We start from the raw sequence: 16,335 nt of genomic DNA, 5'->3' as shown, positions 1-16,335 counted from the left end.
CTAATCAAACACTGGATGTATTGTGGATGCATGGTTTACTCAGTAATGTTTTGACCTCAGCTGTTGATTGTCACTAATGTGGTGTTAGTGCCTGTACAGTCCTGGCCTGGTTATACAACTGTCGATTTCAGCCAAATAGTCTCACTAGCCAAAGATGCTTATAGCTGTACTGATATTTTCAGCAACATATGGCTGTTCTGGCTTTATTCATTTAAATTACCTCTGATCACCAGGAAATTAGTTGGGAATTACTTCCTTTTAACAACCTGTCATGTGTTTTTAGCATGGTAAGCTCTAGATAAGTGCTGTTTTCTTTAAATAGAGATGAGCTTTCTACACAGACAAGAAAGAGGATGCAGGAAGACTAAATCTCCTTAACACAGGCTGGACTGAGCACTGGGCAAGTAGATGGCTAAAAATAGAGGACTGGTACCTACACCTGGGTCTGCGCATGCAGCCGAAGGGGGGCATAGCAATAATAGCAAAGCAGACTTACATGATTTGTAAGCTGGAGATGACCCACCTCATGGGCTTTTTCTAGATGGGATAGGCTTATATTTGAAAAACTAATGAAGCAGCCCGGGATGTTTTTTTAAAGTAGGGCAGCAACGGATAAGGTGTATTAGAAAAGTTGAATACAGAAAAAAAAAGAATTTCTTTGTGTTGCATGATCTAGTGGTTTAGACACAAGCAATGTGGTCAGACGCCATAGTAAATTTTTGACTTAAATGGTTAAAATGTACATTTCAGTCAGTTAGAAGCTGAGTTTGGTGCATTTGGATTATTTTCTTCTTGTGACTTTTCTCTGCAGTGAGTATTTTTGCAGACACTGCAGAGCAGACTTAATGGTGCGTCACAACTCTTGCTGGCTCTTTTTATTGAAAACCCAGTGAAATGTCACCCCTCTCACTTCCTCTGTAGCAGGTCTGTCGCCATTGCAGTATAGTAGTGTAACAACATCCTGTGTTTGTGGGAAACCATCAGGAAGAATTAATACAGTGTACTTTTTATTCACTGTGTTAACAACAATCAGCATCTCTATGTCAAGACCACTTTTACTTTCAATGTGTATAAAGTCTACATATCTTTCAGGCAGGTTTATATATTATGCAGAGTAGTTCCAAATGATATGCACATTATTATATTGGGCCGTAGCTTAGTTCAGCCTTGATATTCCTCCCTCCAGTTCCTCTGTCAGAGGCTGAAATATTGCCAGTAATGGCTTCTCCCGTTCGTCTGTTGGGGGATTATATTTGACATTGTGCTTTGAGGAATTTGGTGTTCTCTCTCCACTTGACTCTGTTGTTTGGATACTGTCAGTTCTGTGAAATACCCATTTACTCTTCTGAGGGTAAAAACCAAGTCTCTACATTTCTCTGTTGAAGCCTTTAAATGCATTCCTCTTAGTCTAGATGAAATACAGCCTCTCTTCACTTAGCCTCGAGGAGCCACTGGGCCCACTGACAGGTGCCATCAAAGTATTTCAACCTCTGGCCAACACTGCTGTGGCTGAATGTACTGTTGCATAAGCCAGGCTTGGATCTCCGATGCCCCTCAGCTGTTTTTGTTCTGCAGTGGTAACCGTACCCGCTTTGAACATGGTATTCTCAATATTCCTGGTTTTGACAGTTTTTGGCAGATTTGACACTCTTCTCACAACCTGGATGTTGAAAGTCTAATCTGATGGTTTTACAGTCTGTTTTTTTAACTGCAGTAGTTACAGTGTAGTTTCTCTAAATACATCAGACTGATCTGGCATTTACTTTAATGGCAAAAAAAAGTTTTTTTTTTAGAATGAAGTTATCTATTTATACCACATTATGGACATTATAAAGCAAGGAAAAAAATGACAACTGTCATTACCCTTGTGTCATTGGGTAGTGTTACTGTACTTGTTTTGTTTTTGGCTTGTGGGTATTATGAAGCACTTTGAGGTTACAACAGTAATTAAGGGCTAGGAACTAGACATGACACTTAATTAAAGATTCTGCTGTAATGTTCCACTAAATGATTTATTGCCGAAACGCCTGATGTTGAGGATTGCATGTCACTTAAGGGGCCGTCTCCTGAAAGTACTGACTAGATTAGAATGGCGCCAGAGTGAAATGCACACCACAGCACCTTCAGTATGTACCCTAATAGGAAACTCTGAACTTCCTCTGTAGATAAACTGAACTGGATCAACAACAGTTCTCATTGTCATGTTTGAGATGCCCAAAAATACAAACACGCATGTGTATTAGTATTGACCTTGATACCCTTTTTGTCACTTTGGCATTTTTCTTCTCTTCTCTCTCTCCCTGTGTTTTTTTGTTGTTGTTTTTTAGGTGTTTGGAGTATCACTGAAGTAAGGAAGTACAGCAGTGCTTACGTATTTTTTATTTTTTTTTTAAATCATTCTCAGCCACAGCGGTCCCTTGAGTCTGCAGCCGCATCTCAATAACAGGAAATGTAGTCGATGCTGTTGCTGCTTTTATCGCAGCAGTCCAGTCTCAGAGCCTCTAGTCTGTCCTCGGGGAGTGACATAGGAATGTCAAAAGCACAACACAACACCCCTCTCACTGTTGTTTCAGGCCTGAAGGGACAGTTGCCTCAGATGAAGAATGACTTCAGCTACCACAAGGGGAAAAAACTGGCGAACCCTGGAATAAGAAACAACAGCTAACTTGATGTCGTCAGTTACAGTTGAGCTTAAAAGACAAAATCCTATCCCTGAAGTCCCTCAACTCCCAGATTAGTATGCATGCTGCAGAAAGAGGGTATTAAGTGAGTCAAAGCCTGTCGTAACCTAACCTGCTCCATGGAAACGTATGGGTCTGTAGCTAATCCACAAGTACAAAGCGCTTTGGACCTGCCCCTGTCCCAGAAGAAACTCTACTGCCATGCTAGTGGAATGCCTGCTGTACTTGCTGGGCACCATCAGTGACAGAGCATGTTATCTTCCTAGTAATTAAATCCTCTATCAGTGGCAGCAACATTAACAATTAACAATATGCTTTACATACTAAATGTTTTCATGGCAACAGACTTGTAATATCAGAAATGAAGAAATTAGTTGAGATGAAGAAGCAGAAAAGGAATACATATAAGCTTATAGGGCTAAGCTGAAATACCGCAAGAAGAGTGACAAAAGGGAGGAGGAGAAGCAAAGTGACCCAGACTGTGTTAGCTGCTTATTAGGCTAAGCTCTGCCTACGAACACAGTAGAAGTGGGCAGCAACCTTCAGTGTCTGAATTTCAGTGTGTCCATTTTTGTTGGGCCTGCACACTGTTCCACTCAGGTGAAAGCAGAGGATGAAAGGGTGCACTGCACTGGAACCTGTTCTTTGCTCGATAACATGTTACCGGAGGATCATTAATGAGGCCCTCAGAGTATTGCTGAAAACGATTGTTTTCCTTTAATCCAGGGTTGCACGAACTGCTCCGTGTCACAGTTCAGTTATTGTATATGTATGAGGTGTTTTAGCAGGTGAAAGAACCAGGACCCGTAGTGAAACGTAGAGTTTTAACAAAAATCTCGGCTCTCAGCGCAATTCAGTGAGTTGATAGGGGATCTTATCTTCGAGGTGTTTTTATTGTGTCTTGTGCTGCTGCTCTGGCCTGCATTTTAGTTTCGTTTATGTTCCTCTCTAGTCTCTCCTAAAAACTGCTTAATGTAATGTCTTCAGTCAGCCAGGCATGTGACAGTAGTTTTCCCACTGGATTATGATTGCCTATGGGAAATGTTTAAAAGTCAGTCTGACCTTACATCATGCAAATAATGACATTTTATTCAAGGAAGTACATGCATCCATTAGATGTGCATCTGTGTCTATTTTTCCTGTTAGTTGGTTTGATGGCGGCTGCAAAACACAGCTGTTTTAGATGAAAGAGCTCATATTTTTCATACTGCATTGAGTAAACAGTAGGTTTTCTGCAAAATGATATATTTTGGTGCTGCTGCACTTGGGAATTCACACCCTGTACAGTCTACTTATTTCGTCTTCTTTTGCACCATGAACTAAGAGCTCTTTGTGTCTCTTATAACCATCTACACGTTGATCGTGGCTAGCATGTTTTTCTAAGTGTCAGATTGCCAACACATTGTTTTGTGCCCCTTTACTGCCAAGCCAGTGTTTCTAAACTTGGCTCATCCTGCCGTCCCCCCCCCCTCTTTATCTAGCTAAGCGCAGAGCAGCACTGCCACAGTGACATCCTGTCTCACCATGTCCTGACCCACTTACAGCCAGGTCTGGTTAAGGCTTTTGCAGCCCAATTCTGTGGCACAGAAGCATCCCGGGTGTTATCTATTGTTTTAATCCCTCTGTGAGCTACTTGCTTGTCCAGCACTCATATTCACCTACTGGTCTCACATCTAGAGGCGTATACCTATATACAAGCCAAGATTCTCCTTCATGCCAGCCTTGCCTGAATAGAGAAGTCAATCATTCCACACTGTCTTTTTTGGCATGTGGTCCACTGAAAAAGAGAGTACGGAGAAATAGAATGAAACCTGATTACACTTCATTCATGGTTGTTATTCAGACAGAACTCCTCGAGGGATATTTAATATCAAGAAGGACATTTAGTAATGCTGTTCCAGTGAAATATTTGCCGAATTAGCTGTTTATGTATGCTTTTCTCAGCATTGCACCTGTCTGTTCTGATTCAGAGAATTTTCAACCACTCTTCTGAATGGATCTGTCAGAGCTTTGCCTGCAGTGTGTAATTCACTTACTCGGCTAGCTGCCGTGTGCCAAAAACAGGGAAGAGTTATGACCTGCCTCGGGGAGAGAAGCTTATCGTCTGGCATGCTGCTTCAAACAGCATTAATAAAGGAGTGTACCACCCCCACCACGTGACTCTGTGAGCCTATGAGAAAATTCTGGAGCTGATTTCATTCACTGATCACCGGGGCACTCATTCACCCTCTTTTCTGCTGCAAGGTTGAGATGCTTCCCCAGCAGCTCCCCTCCCCCATGCTGCTTCACTCTGCTAGGCACAGATGAATGTCTATGCACATTCTTTTACACAATGACCCTTTATTATATTGTATACTGCAATTATGCTACAGTATGGCAATGGATAGTGACTCAGATCAGTGCAGCAGTGATGTGACGTTAACAGGAATGTGTACGATATACTGCGTCACTCTTATGCCTGCTGCCATGTTTTTCCAACAACATGTAGTTTTGTTAAAAGGCTGGTTAAAGCTTTTTCTTCTTGCTTTCAACTTATGGTTAAAACATTCATCCAAAAGAGTGTTGTCAAACAAATAGAGAGAGACAGGATTACTCTGCAGTCATATGACATGTATATGACAATGTAGGTGACATACAGCTTTATTAACCTCCCCTTTTATTTATGCTTCTTTTCCCTTCAGATTTGTAGGCATCCCCACATACACCCCATACTCACACATGGAGCAATCCATTAATCTATAAAGAGCAGTGATCAGAAATCACCACTTACCCTGGACACAGTTTATCATCTTGAAAGTTTAGAGATAATGTGTAGACATGAGAATCTATGTAATGATTTATTTCATCATTGTTTTTTTTAAGGCATCCACACTAAATATTTGTGACTGCAGGGGACATTCTGCACCATCTACAAAAACATGTAATGGATACTGTAGTGTTTCACTGCAAATGGGTGGAAATCAAGTTTAGGTAGACTGGCCAAGTGGTTGACACATTGCACAAAATGCCCAGCCACACTTTTCTCAGACCATTGTTTCACAACTGTTTTTGGGGGGCATATTTCATATCCCTTGTTTTAAATCTGTTTTATGTCATGACTTTGTGTTGATAATTTTCTTTCTGTAACTAGAATTCAGTAAGACCCTATCATGACAGATGGTATTTTTTGTAAGTTGTTCCTTCTATTTTTGTTTATTCTGTAAATGTGAAAATTGTTCAAAGCAAAACCTTAATAGATTTGAGAAAGGACTGGAAAAGGTTTCATATTCAATAAGTAGATTCCATACTGGATTCAGATATGATCAAATGTAATTGAATCCCACTGAAAGGCGTCCTTAGACATCACTCCATTTCATCATTTGGGAGCATCATTGTCTGCTTCTGTTCCTGTAGGTCTTTTAATGAGCTGACAGTGTTAAAGCTTACTTTGACGAGGTTGTATCTCAGTAAGCCTTACACTAGAAAAAAGGCATACGGTTCTGCAGTTGTTGTTCTTACTATGATGACTTTTTGATAGATGCCAGATCGCCTTCCTGCTGCTTTCTCTTCCCTAGTGTGTACATATATCCAGTCATGCATGCATAACCAAGTACTATAGTTTAGCATATTGCATGGCACACCAAATATTTAGGATCGTACATTTATATAAAGTTTGTGTACTTGGCAGATGGTCCCCCTCCTCTCTCCAAGTTGGTAGTTCCAGGCAGTTCTGCCGTTACAATACACATTGTAGCAGTGAGATCACTGGAAGGAGAGAAGTGGGTGGTATGGCATGTACAGACCAAAGGCTCTATTGTTGCATCTGTTCAATCAGGAGCCTGTTCTCTCTCCTACCCTACATCCAGTCTACACCTACGCTCAGCTGCTGTGGGACCTGATGGGTGGACAAACATTTCATCTTGGCTGCCTTTAGGTAGTGCTGTGATTACCCCTGATTTGCCGTGATGAACCTTTTACATCACGCTGAGCTGCATTTTCATTTCTTTCTCTTAAAATGTGACAGCAGATGAAAACATTAAAAGTCTAGTAAAGTATAGCAATTATTATGTTGAGCACTCTGCAAATAGATTAGTAATAGTACTATATCAACACTGGAGGCTGGGTCCACAGCATCCCTGTCGTGTTGCGGTGCGGTGTGTTTAACTGGTTGGTCCAGCTATGGAGAACAGGGACGTGGAGGCTGTTGATACATTATAGGATCTTACTCTAAGAGTGGTTTCGCCTACTTTAGTTCACATGCGCGGCTCCCCATTCATGTGCGCCTTCTGTACATTGATTCAAAAAGTGACGTGAGTCAAAGTGAAACCAGTTTTGTTGAAAAGGCTAATGGGCCAAACTAAGGTCGTACTGCCATTGATTTGGCTTCCAATACTGCACACAGCTGTGAATGTTTATGGTGAATTGATGGTCAGTTAATCACTGTATGACTGTTGACTGATCAAAAATGAACTAGGTGACAGTGAATGTGGCAGCTAATTTTTGTCTTCAGTAAAGCCTGTAAATTACATATAATTATGTTTTATTCTTTACATGAATTTTGGTTGGTCTGACTTGTTAAATAATGACAGGTTGAGTGGGAGCAGAAATTAAGTGAAAGCATTTTCTTTCATCTATGTTTCAAATATTTTTTCAAATTATCTGTGTTCACTATTTAAATACCAAATTTCCTTGGGCTGTGCAGTGGAAATGGCCTGAGCCAGTTTTTTAAATAAAGCTTTAAAAGCTTTTAAATTTGCATCCCTACACAGCATATGTTGACGAGTAACAAGGACTCCTGATTCTTAAAGGCACAAGCCCCATAAACCGGAATGGTCTCAAAGCTCTGCCAGCTCTGCCATTCAAAAACAAGATATAACTGAGCACATATATCTCTGAACACAAAAACACCTAAATCGCAGCCATTGCAAAGGTTTTGGTGTTAGTATTGGATCACCCCGGTGTTTCTGAAGATCCAGTCACAGAGCATGGTGGAAGGAATTCTCTCTCCTTGGTTTCACTGTTACAAGCATGAATCATTTTCCTTCTTTCTGATTAACACTTGTACCCTGATAAACCAGTATAGCCTGTCTGAATTGTAACCTGCTAGTTCTCATATATGAACATATCATAAGATAGGTTTTGTTTTGTTTATCTTAACACCAGTGTATTTTTGTTTTTGAGTCAGTCAGAAGAAAATCACAATTTTTCAAGCTGCCTGCTCAGTAACTTTCCTCCTGCTCTCCCCCCATCCTTGTCAATGACCTAGTTTGGGGTTTATAGCTTCACTCTCTGAAATGAAAACCAGAGGGAATTTTCCTCTCCATATGCTCTTCTCTATACCTCTTTCTCTATTCGCTATTCACCTCAAATTATGGAAACAATCCTAGCAAAGTCTTGTGTGTTAGGGCCATTATTTTCAGAAACGGGCTGTGTGTCTGCAACAAATTGTTTCAGGAATGAACGTGACATTATCTGTCATTTCGCAGCACTGGCATCCTGCCGGTGCTGCTGGTTGGGTGGATCACTTACCTGTAGGCCTAATGGCCCCTCAAATGTTTTTGTGACCCTCGTTGTCCACTAGGCAGCATCCTAACATCCTCTTTGCCAGCAACATTGGACATGACCCAATAAGTCCAATTAATAATTGGCAGGCACATGGTGGACAATGTCCAACAAAAATGTGTCTGATCTCAGTCCCTGTGATGATGTTCCCAACAGGTCAGAGCCCAGGATTGCCTGAGGTGGTGGGTGGGAACTCATAATGATTTTTGCCACCAAACATTGGATAAATGACGTCACACCCACTGCCTGCAGCGGTCACTCCAAGCCTGGTTTGTTTGTATCTGACGTCAAGACTGGCGTGTATTTGTTATGCAATATGCATTTGGTCTTTTCAGAGGAAAAATCAGAGGGCCTTCCTGTTAATGAACCCCGTTTTTGGTTGTCTGTTGGCTCAGGCCTGTCTTACATGCAGGACATGATCAAAACACCCCAGCCCATCCACTGTGCTCAGCTACTGCCAGTCGCCTTCACTATGAGGGGGGCTCAGCTACTGCTCAACAAAACCATGACTGTTTGTGGTCCTGGCTTGTCGCAGAGTGAAAACTCACCTGTTCAAACTGCACCTTGACCCCATAAAGAAATCTAAATGAAAAGGAAAGAAAGACAAACAAGCCAACTGCATTCTCTCTCAATGTCTTATTTTCATGTTGTTCTAAACGCAGCACTTAAAGCATTTCATCAATTTCAATTCAATTTTATTTATTTGTATAGCGCCAAATCACAACAGAAGTTGTCTCAGGACACTCTCCATATAGAGCTGGTACAGACCAAGCTCTTTTATCTACAAAGAAACCAACAATCGTGTTTGATGAAATTTTATGGACTTGCTTGATTTACAGTTGTTGGATTGTATCCTCATGGTTGAATGCACATGTTGTAATTCACTTTGGATAAAAGCATCAGCTAAATGAATGAATGTAATGGATGTTGTTTGAAAGTAAGCCTCATTTAGCAATGTGACTGCATGTGTGTGAGTTACTGAAAGATACTGAAATGTTACAAGGTTTTAGAGTGTCTTAGGAAGCACTTGCTGACACATGCTGGTATCCCTTCTGTGTACACTGCTGTTTTGTAACTCGGACCAAATGTGTAAGTCATGCTGACTCATTTGTTTGTCTTGACACCACCAAAAGGCATAGTTTGTTCTGTATTCAAACATTAGAATAAGTCAACCTATGAATAGAAAATGTCAAGCATTCCTTTTACACTTAGTCACTCCTTGTGAATTTCATCTGAATAGGAAATGCAGCCCGATCGACCGCTGCGTTTCAGCTTTCCTGTGCTTTGCTTGGCGGTATGTTTTGACATCATCTCGAAGCTGTCCTCATCAAGTATCTTAATCTTAAGTGCCCTCGACCAAAATGTTCCCATTTTCCCAGCCGCCAGAAAAGCCAGCTGATAAAAATAGCAGAGGCTTACCTCTGGGTGGCTGCTATCTCTATTACACAACCATTTTCATAAGCTCTGGAAATGTGACACCGCTCCTGAGGAAGTGTTCTACGGTAGGGTTGGTCCCAGGACACCTAGGGTACAAGGCATTTTAATCTTACCCATAGCAGACTGACCCTCATCTCACTTGCGGGATTCACTAGATAAATAAATGGCATTATCCAAAATGCAACACACCCGAGAAGTTTTTTTTTTCTCTCATAAACAATCTGCATTGTGGCAGCAACAGGAGAATGGTCTTGTCTAACAAAAACTGAGAAGCCATGTGTGTTTGTGGTATTTTGTATTTTGTAAAACTTTACATATCGTAACATTTACCATCAGATCAGTTTCTGTCCTCTGCAACTTGCTCTCTTTAGTTCTTGTGGACGACTGTAAATTGATAGAGACGTTGCATCAGAGCTGTTGCTGTGTTACAACAGCTTTGTCTTTGGATGAGGGTGTTTCTTACTTCATCCAATGTAGGAACTGTTTTGTGGTACCATATTGCAATACATTGGTGGACTAACTCCACCTCCCTTCTCGTACCACAGTCATGTCATCTGTCATGCACATACAGAAAATGCAGAGTAAATTAAATTCTACTCTTTCACTTCTTCTTTGCTGTAAACATCAGTTCCTTTATTGTGTATGCCTGTATTTATTCTTACTGTGTTGTATTGTGGCTGTCAGTATGTTAGTTACCAACAAGTGTTGCTGCACATTCGCTGCAGATGAGCCCTTAAAAGCAAAAGTAGATTGACTTCAGACATGCTGAGTGCAAACTCAGACCTGCTCATGTTTGTTGTTGTTTGGTGTGAATGTTATGAAAATAGTTCATTGGAATTGTTTTATCTCAAATCATCTCGACATTAGGGTTAAGGAAACCCACTGTGTGACGATACGTATTTGTTTACTGTCTATCCTGTGGTATCTTTCCCCTTTAATGCCTCTGGGTGTACAAGATCACTGTGGGCCTTGTTACAGAACAAGAAGCACGACTGTTTTATGGCAAGATTTGAGTTTGCAATGATTTTTGCATCGATGTGATGAAATACCAGGGCCGCAACTAATCATTGTCACATTTTCTCGATCTAATTGGTTGGTCTATTAAATATTACAGAATAGTAATGTGACAAACCCAAAGATATTCACAAGTACACAGATATAACAGAGAAAAGCACCAAATTCACACATTCAAGAAGGTAAAACTAGAGAATGAGGAATTTCTTCTAGGAAAACAGATAATCATCAAGACCGTTTCATACTTATTTTCTTTCTGTCAACTACTAATCAATTAACGAAATAATACCTTCATACTTGAATTACTGCATAGGTGTCACACTCAAACTTAAAAAAAGGTATATCCAAGCAGAGCTCATTTTCCTGTATTTGCTTGGCTTGTGCTTGCAGCTATATTTTTGTTTTTTTATGTCACAGGTTCTGGCCAGATAATGGCTGGGCTGCCTGCCAGCCCTCTTGTTTCCTTACCCGTCAGTACATTCTGCACAAATACATGCACCACGCAACCTTTTGTAGTCTTGATATGTATCATGTGTCCCCTTGGAACTCCTGGGTTTCCTGAATCTCCCTTCCTGAGCAAAAATGGTCTTGTTTTCTGTAGCCATGCCCTTGTCCACACTGTCTGTTGTCCAAAGGCAAAGTGTTTGCCGTGTATGCAGGAAGGGATTAAGTAACTATGTATTGTTTTTTTTATATTTTCTCTCATGCGCCACATGGAAAGCAAATAAAATCTCCAGCCAAATTCCAGGAACCATTACTCATGGCTCGGCCAGCTGAGGTGTGTCCGGGCATATCCTGTCACCATGGAGACTGTAGCACGACATTCTTGCAGTCTGTCTTAGACATGCACCGTTGTTTTAGCTGGCCCGGAAACTTGGATAGGTTTTGTGTTGTTTTATATATATTTTTTTTTACTGTTTCCCTGTGCTAAAGCATTCCAGGAAAGAGGACAAATGAATATTTACTGTGGTGGAGTTTGGTTACCGTGTCTGCAAGGGTTGATGTGTCATCAGTGCCTGCTCCTTATTCTTAAGACTGACCACAGGCCAGATGAATGTCATTAAACTGTTGCTTTGGCTGCTTACTTAGCAGTTGCATGGAAAGATGAAGTGAGTAGATCATTGCAGGTGTCAAGTATACCGATTGTTGTTGTTTAGCTATAGCTTTTTGTTAATCATGCACCTGGCAAGTTATGTAATGTTACATCCGTTGTCTGTTGTTGAATTCATTAGGTTCATCAGCAGGTTTTAGGGCTGCATCTCATTCCAAATGTTGTTAGCACCATTCCTCTTCATGATAATGGAGAAGAGGAAAAAATGCAATAACTGTGTTAGCCACTTCCACAATGTTTGCAGGATTAAGGTTGTGGGTCAGTATGTATGTCAGTCTGTCTGTTAAAATTGTTCAATTCTAGCATTTCACTGTCATTAGTAGTAGCATATATATATATATATATATATATATATATATATATATATATATATATATATATATATATATATATATATATATATATATATATATCACAAAAGTAAGATGATCAGATGTGACAAGATTTGGCCTTGGTGTATTTTGACGCAGTATAGCCTAGCAGCATGCCCTTATATTCCCTTTTTGAGGAATAAGTTGGTATCATGACCCTCCTGTTTCCTGTTTTTAACACTTTAACAGTAGTGACTTTTTTCAGTTCATAAGGGGCAGATAAAAGTTGTGCTGAAGTTAGTCACATAAAAGTTTACGTTGTTTTTTCATGAAGCAGAACAAAGCTCTGATAGTCTTTTTTTTCCCCCTCTCAGTGGTTTACTGTCTGATGCAAAGTAAATCCTATTTTGTACAGTATGTAAGCCCTGTTTGAGTGAGGTAGTGGTGTTTTTCACGGCACATGCCATTTGTGGGTGAGTTTGTTGTTGATGTACGGTTACCTTTAATGGTTGAAACTGATGTTTACAGTCAGTGCTGTTGTGCTGATGGCAGTACAAACCCTGCGCCCAGTGTTCCAGAGCATCAGGGCAGAAAAACAGAGCTCAGCATTCACTCAGGCAGTGGACAGTGGGCAGCTGAGTGGCTCAGTAGCCCGGACAGTGGTATGCTGCTGAACCCTACTGTCTGCCTACTCAGACACAAACCAACAACTGCTGATCAACATACTGAACAGTAAACCTTCTCTCATGTTTGCTTCTTTATCTACAAAGAAGACACATGTACTGTATATTGACAGTTATATTCAAATAACCGATCAGTGTTTGGCTCTGGTTCAAATATTAAGCTTCCTGTCCTGTTTTGATCATTTTTAAGCTCCATTTGATGTCATAATGATTTTTGTCATGAAGGCTTTCCCTGGAGCTCAAAGACTAATGGGTCACCCTGTGCTCCATTGAACACTGCTCCTTTATCAGTGAGACTCAGCTGACACCAACTCAGCCGACCCCAAAAGTCTTGTGAGCAGCACTTGCTCGTTCAGTTGATTTCACACAGTCTCTGTGCCCTCGTCTTTCCAGTCACTGTAATTTTCAGGACTTTCCAGTCCCCACTGATGAACTGGTAGATTTGCAAGTGATTGCGCTGCCACATTCTCCACATCTAGGTAGTTTCCCTTGTCTTTTTTAATGTCATTGCTTCTCAGGTCTTTTTTAATCTTCATAATTAACCCATTTGCTCATTCACTCATAGATTAATACATTCATTCACACAAGCTGTTCAAAATGAAGAAATATCCTGTTGGGTTATGCAGCAAGGTTACATGACACAAGCCTCAGACCAGCTCAGTGTTTTGACTAACTTTGGCTTGTGTCTCCAGAACACCTTATCATGAACATCACTCACTTTACTGTTTACTGTTGACAGTCTTGTCTGGTGTTTTAGACTTACCAGTTTCACATCCACGCTAATCAGATATAAGAGGGGAGCATGGCGGTGATACAGAGCAGGAAGAAATGTGTGCTGCTGCTGCACATTTTGTCAGCAAAGGCCTAGTTGCATAACAGCTGGCCTGGCTGATCTGATCTGCACAAGAGCTGAGTTTGCTCATGTTTTGCATTTATGCGAACACATAATTTGGAGCCGTGATGTTGCCCCTGGCCCAGCAGCTCTTATTGTGTATCAAGCCCTTTTTGTGAAGGAATTAAAAACTGCTTTAGTTGAGTCTTGGAAATTTTTGCTGTGGCTTAGCTGAGGAGTTTATGTGTGCAAAGTTGAAGGAGCTTTTGTTTGGCCTCTCACTTGTTTGCTGCATAGTTATTCTCTGCCCACCTATTCAGATTCTTCAGTCCCTTTTAGCTCAATACTTGCATTCTTAGAGAATACGTGAACTTTTTCCAATGAATTTTACATAAGCTGGCATTGCAACACCATTGTTGCAGTGTGGTATTTGTGAGCTGAATTTATCCTGAGTCTTTAAATCAGATTTATTGAAATAAACATCACCATAACCTTTCTAATAATAAAATATTTTCCCAGTTCAGAAAATATCAGAGACCTGCGCAATACCATATATAGGAAGCAGTTAAAAAAAACTGTAAACTGAAAATGTGAACTTGAACATGTGCCATTTAATACCAAACTGGGACATGATGATGTTTGTCACCAGCCAAATCATCCAGTTTTCAGAGAGATGACACCAGAGCTATTGACACCTCTCTTCTTTTCCTTCTACTTGATTCACCAGAATGAAACCTCAAACCTAAAAGATATCTTCCCAGATTGAAAACCACCATATTGGCTGACAATTTTGGTTCCCCTTCCTTTTTCAGGCCTATGAGCGCCGGTTCCCCACCTGTCACCTTATCCCCATGTTTGTGGCAAGTGATGTGGTGGATGAGGAGACCAGCGAGGACGGTTCCACCCAAAGGATTGAGCGCCGCTGTGCTCTGGATGTTGACGCCCCGCGCTTGCTCAAAAGGGTATGAAGCATTTGAGTGTGTTAAGTTTTACCTCTACCAGCAGTAGTTGATTAAGCTGCAACTGCAACCAAATTTCATTTTGGTGTAAATGGTTAGTTTCTTGTAACATGAGTTTTGTGTGTGGTTTGCAGATTGCCGGCGTGGACTATGTCTACTTCATCCAGAAAAACACGCTGAACAGAAAAGAGAGGACACTTCACATCGAGTCCCATAATGAGACCTTTTCCAACAGGGTCATTATCCATGAGACCTGCTGCTATTCGGTCAGTAGCATTCACACACCTGTGCCATTTAGTGCAGACTGTTGTTCAGAAGCAGTTTATATTATGAATTTGTAGTACAGATGGCCCCATAGGGAACATCAAACCCTGACCCTGGCAGTTTTCATGACATGCGCAACACATTCAGTTATTCATAACCAGACTTCTCACAGACAAATGGACAAACAGACACATGTTCTGTCAAGCTGTTTTTCAGTTGCTGAAAGCTGCCTCCAGCATCCCTGCATCCCTGCAGATAATACCATGTTTGGACTAGCACTGAGCATGTTGCTAGCTAACTCAACCTCTCTCTCTCTCTCTCTCTCTCTCTCTCTCTCTCTCTCTCTCTCTCTCTCTCTCTCTCTCTCTCTCTCTCTCTCTCTGAATTATTCAGTTCCATCACATTCTGGCCGAACACACTCAAGTACTGATCTGACACCAGCATGCCTTCCCTTTGCTCCTGACCCCATTGTGCGCTGCAAGCTTAACTCTGACTTCAGATCTGCGTATCATGAATGGAAGTGCTCTGAGTTAATGAGGTCAAGCACATTGTATTAGCCTCCAACCAACTGGATGCTAATTTTAGGTCCAAGGCCGCGCAGAGGTTCTTATTGTGTGTTTTAGCGTACTGTGCTAACAGTAACCAGGACGGACAGTTCAATTATACAGAGCCAGTGGACCTGGCTAAAGCTGAAATAGTTTGGTAGTATAGGGTAATGAAGCTACCTGCACAGTGCCTTCGGAAAGCATGAAGCTCTTGACTTCTTTCTGAATCTAACAATGTTGTAGTCTAAATCAAAATGGATTTGAATAATTGGTTAAAATATTAGGGATGTCCCATTCAAGTTTTTTTGGCCTGACCCCATGCAGAGTTATTTAATATTGGGTATCTGTGGATGCTGAGGCCCTTCAGATACTTATTTTCACCTAAATGTTGGTAAGATATGTTCGACATATTGAAATAAGGTGCAGCCTACTAAATCTGACACACCTTATGGCCAGTGCAAGCTAAAGTGACAAGCTGCTACCTGAATGTTTTATACACTGTTCTTTGATAGTAAGAGAGCAGGGATAACTGGTTTGTCCTAACTGGAGTTCAGACAATCTGTGCACTTTGCTAACTTTGTTGTCAGAAAAGAGTCCGTCCCTGGTGCAACCAAAACATTTTTCATATTCACACACTACATATAGTGAAATACTCTAATGTAGAACCTGGCTGTCATTAAGGAGAGCAGTGCGACAACATTAGCAGACTGAGGTGGACAACAACAGAGTAGAATAAAGGAAGGAATGGATTTTCTCTCGCCTCTCACAACCTGTTTGCCACACAGCAGAAACATGTATGTCCTTGTGTGTCTGTGTGCTGTCCTTTTTAGCTCCAAACTGTTCATGTGTAAAGGGCTAGCTAATTTTATATGGACAGACTGACACACACACACCCACACACAGTGCACAGTGGGAAGATTGTTCTCTGTGTGCGTCACCATCAAGTGAAGCTGGGTG

At 41.0% G+C, this 16,335-nt stretch overlaps 1 protein-coding gene across 4 annotated transcripts in view; it reads left to right on the top strand.

Annotated features, from left to right (window-relative positions):
* Window positions 1–16,335, top strand: part of LOC139338438 (SEC14-like protein 1) — a 32,430-nt gene that overhangs the window by 3,969 nt on the left and 12,126 nt on the right. For all 4 annotated transcript variants that reach the window (XM_070973449.1, XM_070973459.1, XM_070973440.1 and 1 more), the window contains 2 exons: window positions 14,423–14,572; window positions 14,704–14,835. In XM_070973449.1, coding sequence (XP_070829550.1) covers window positions 14,423–14,572; window positions 14,704–14,835 — 282 coding nt within the window. The remainder of the gene's footprint in view (window positions 1–14,422; window positions 14,573–14,703; window positions 14,836–16,335) is intronic.

This window comes from Chaetodon trifascialis, chromosome 2, assembly GCF_039877785.1.
Source record: "Chaetodon trifascialis isolate fChaTrf1 chromosome 2, fChaTrf1.hap1, whole genome shotgun sequence".
Classification (NCBI taxonomy): Eukaryota; Metazoa; Chordata; class Actinopteri; order Chaetodontiformes; family Chaetodontidae; genus Chaetodon; species Chaetodon trifascialis.
Note: the sequence above shows the minus strand (reverse complement) of the source record. Positions and strands in the feature narration are given on the sequence as shown.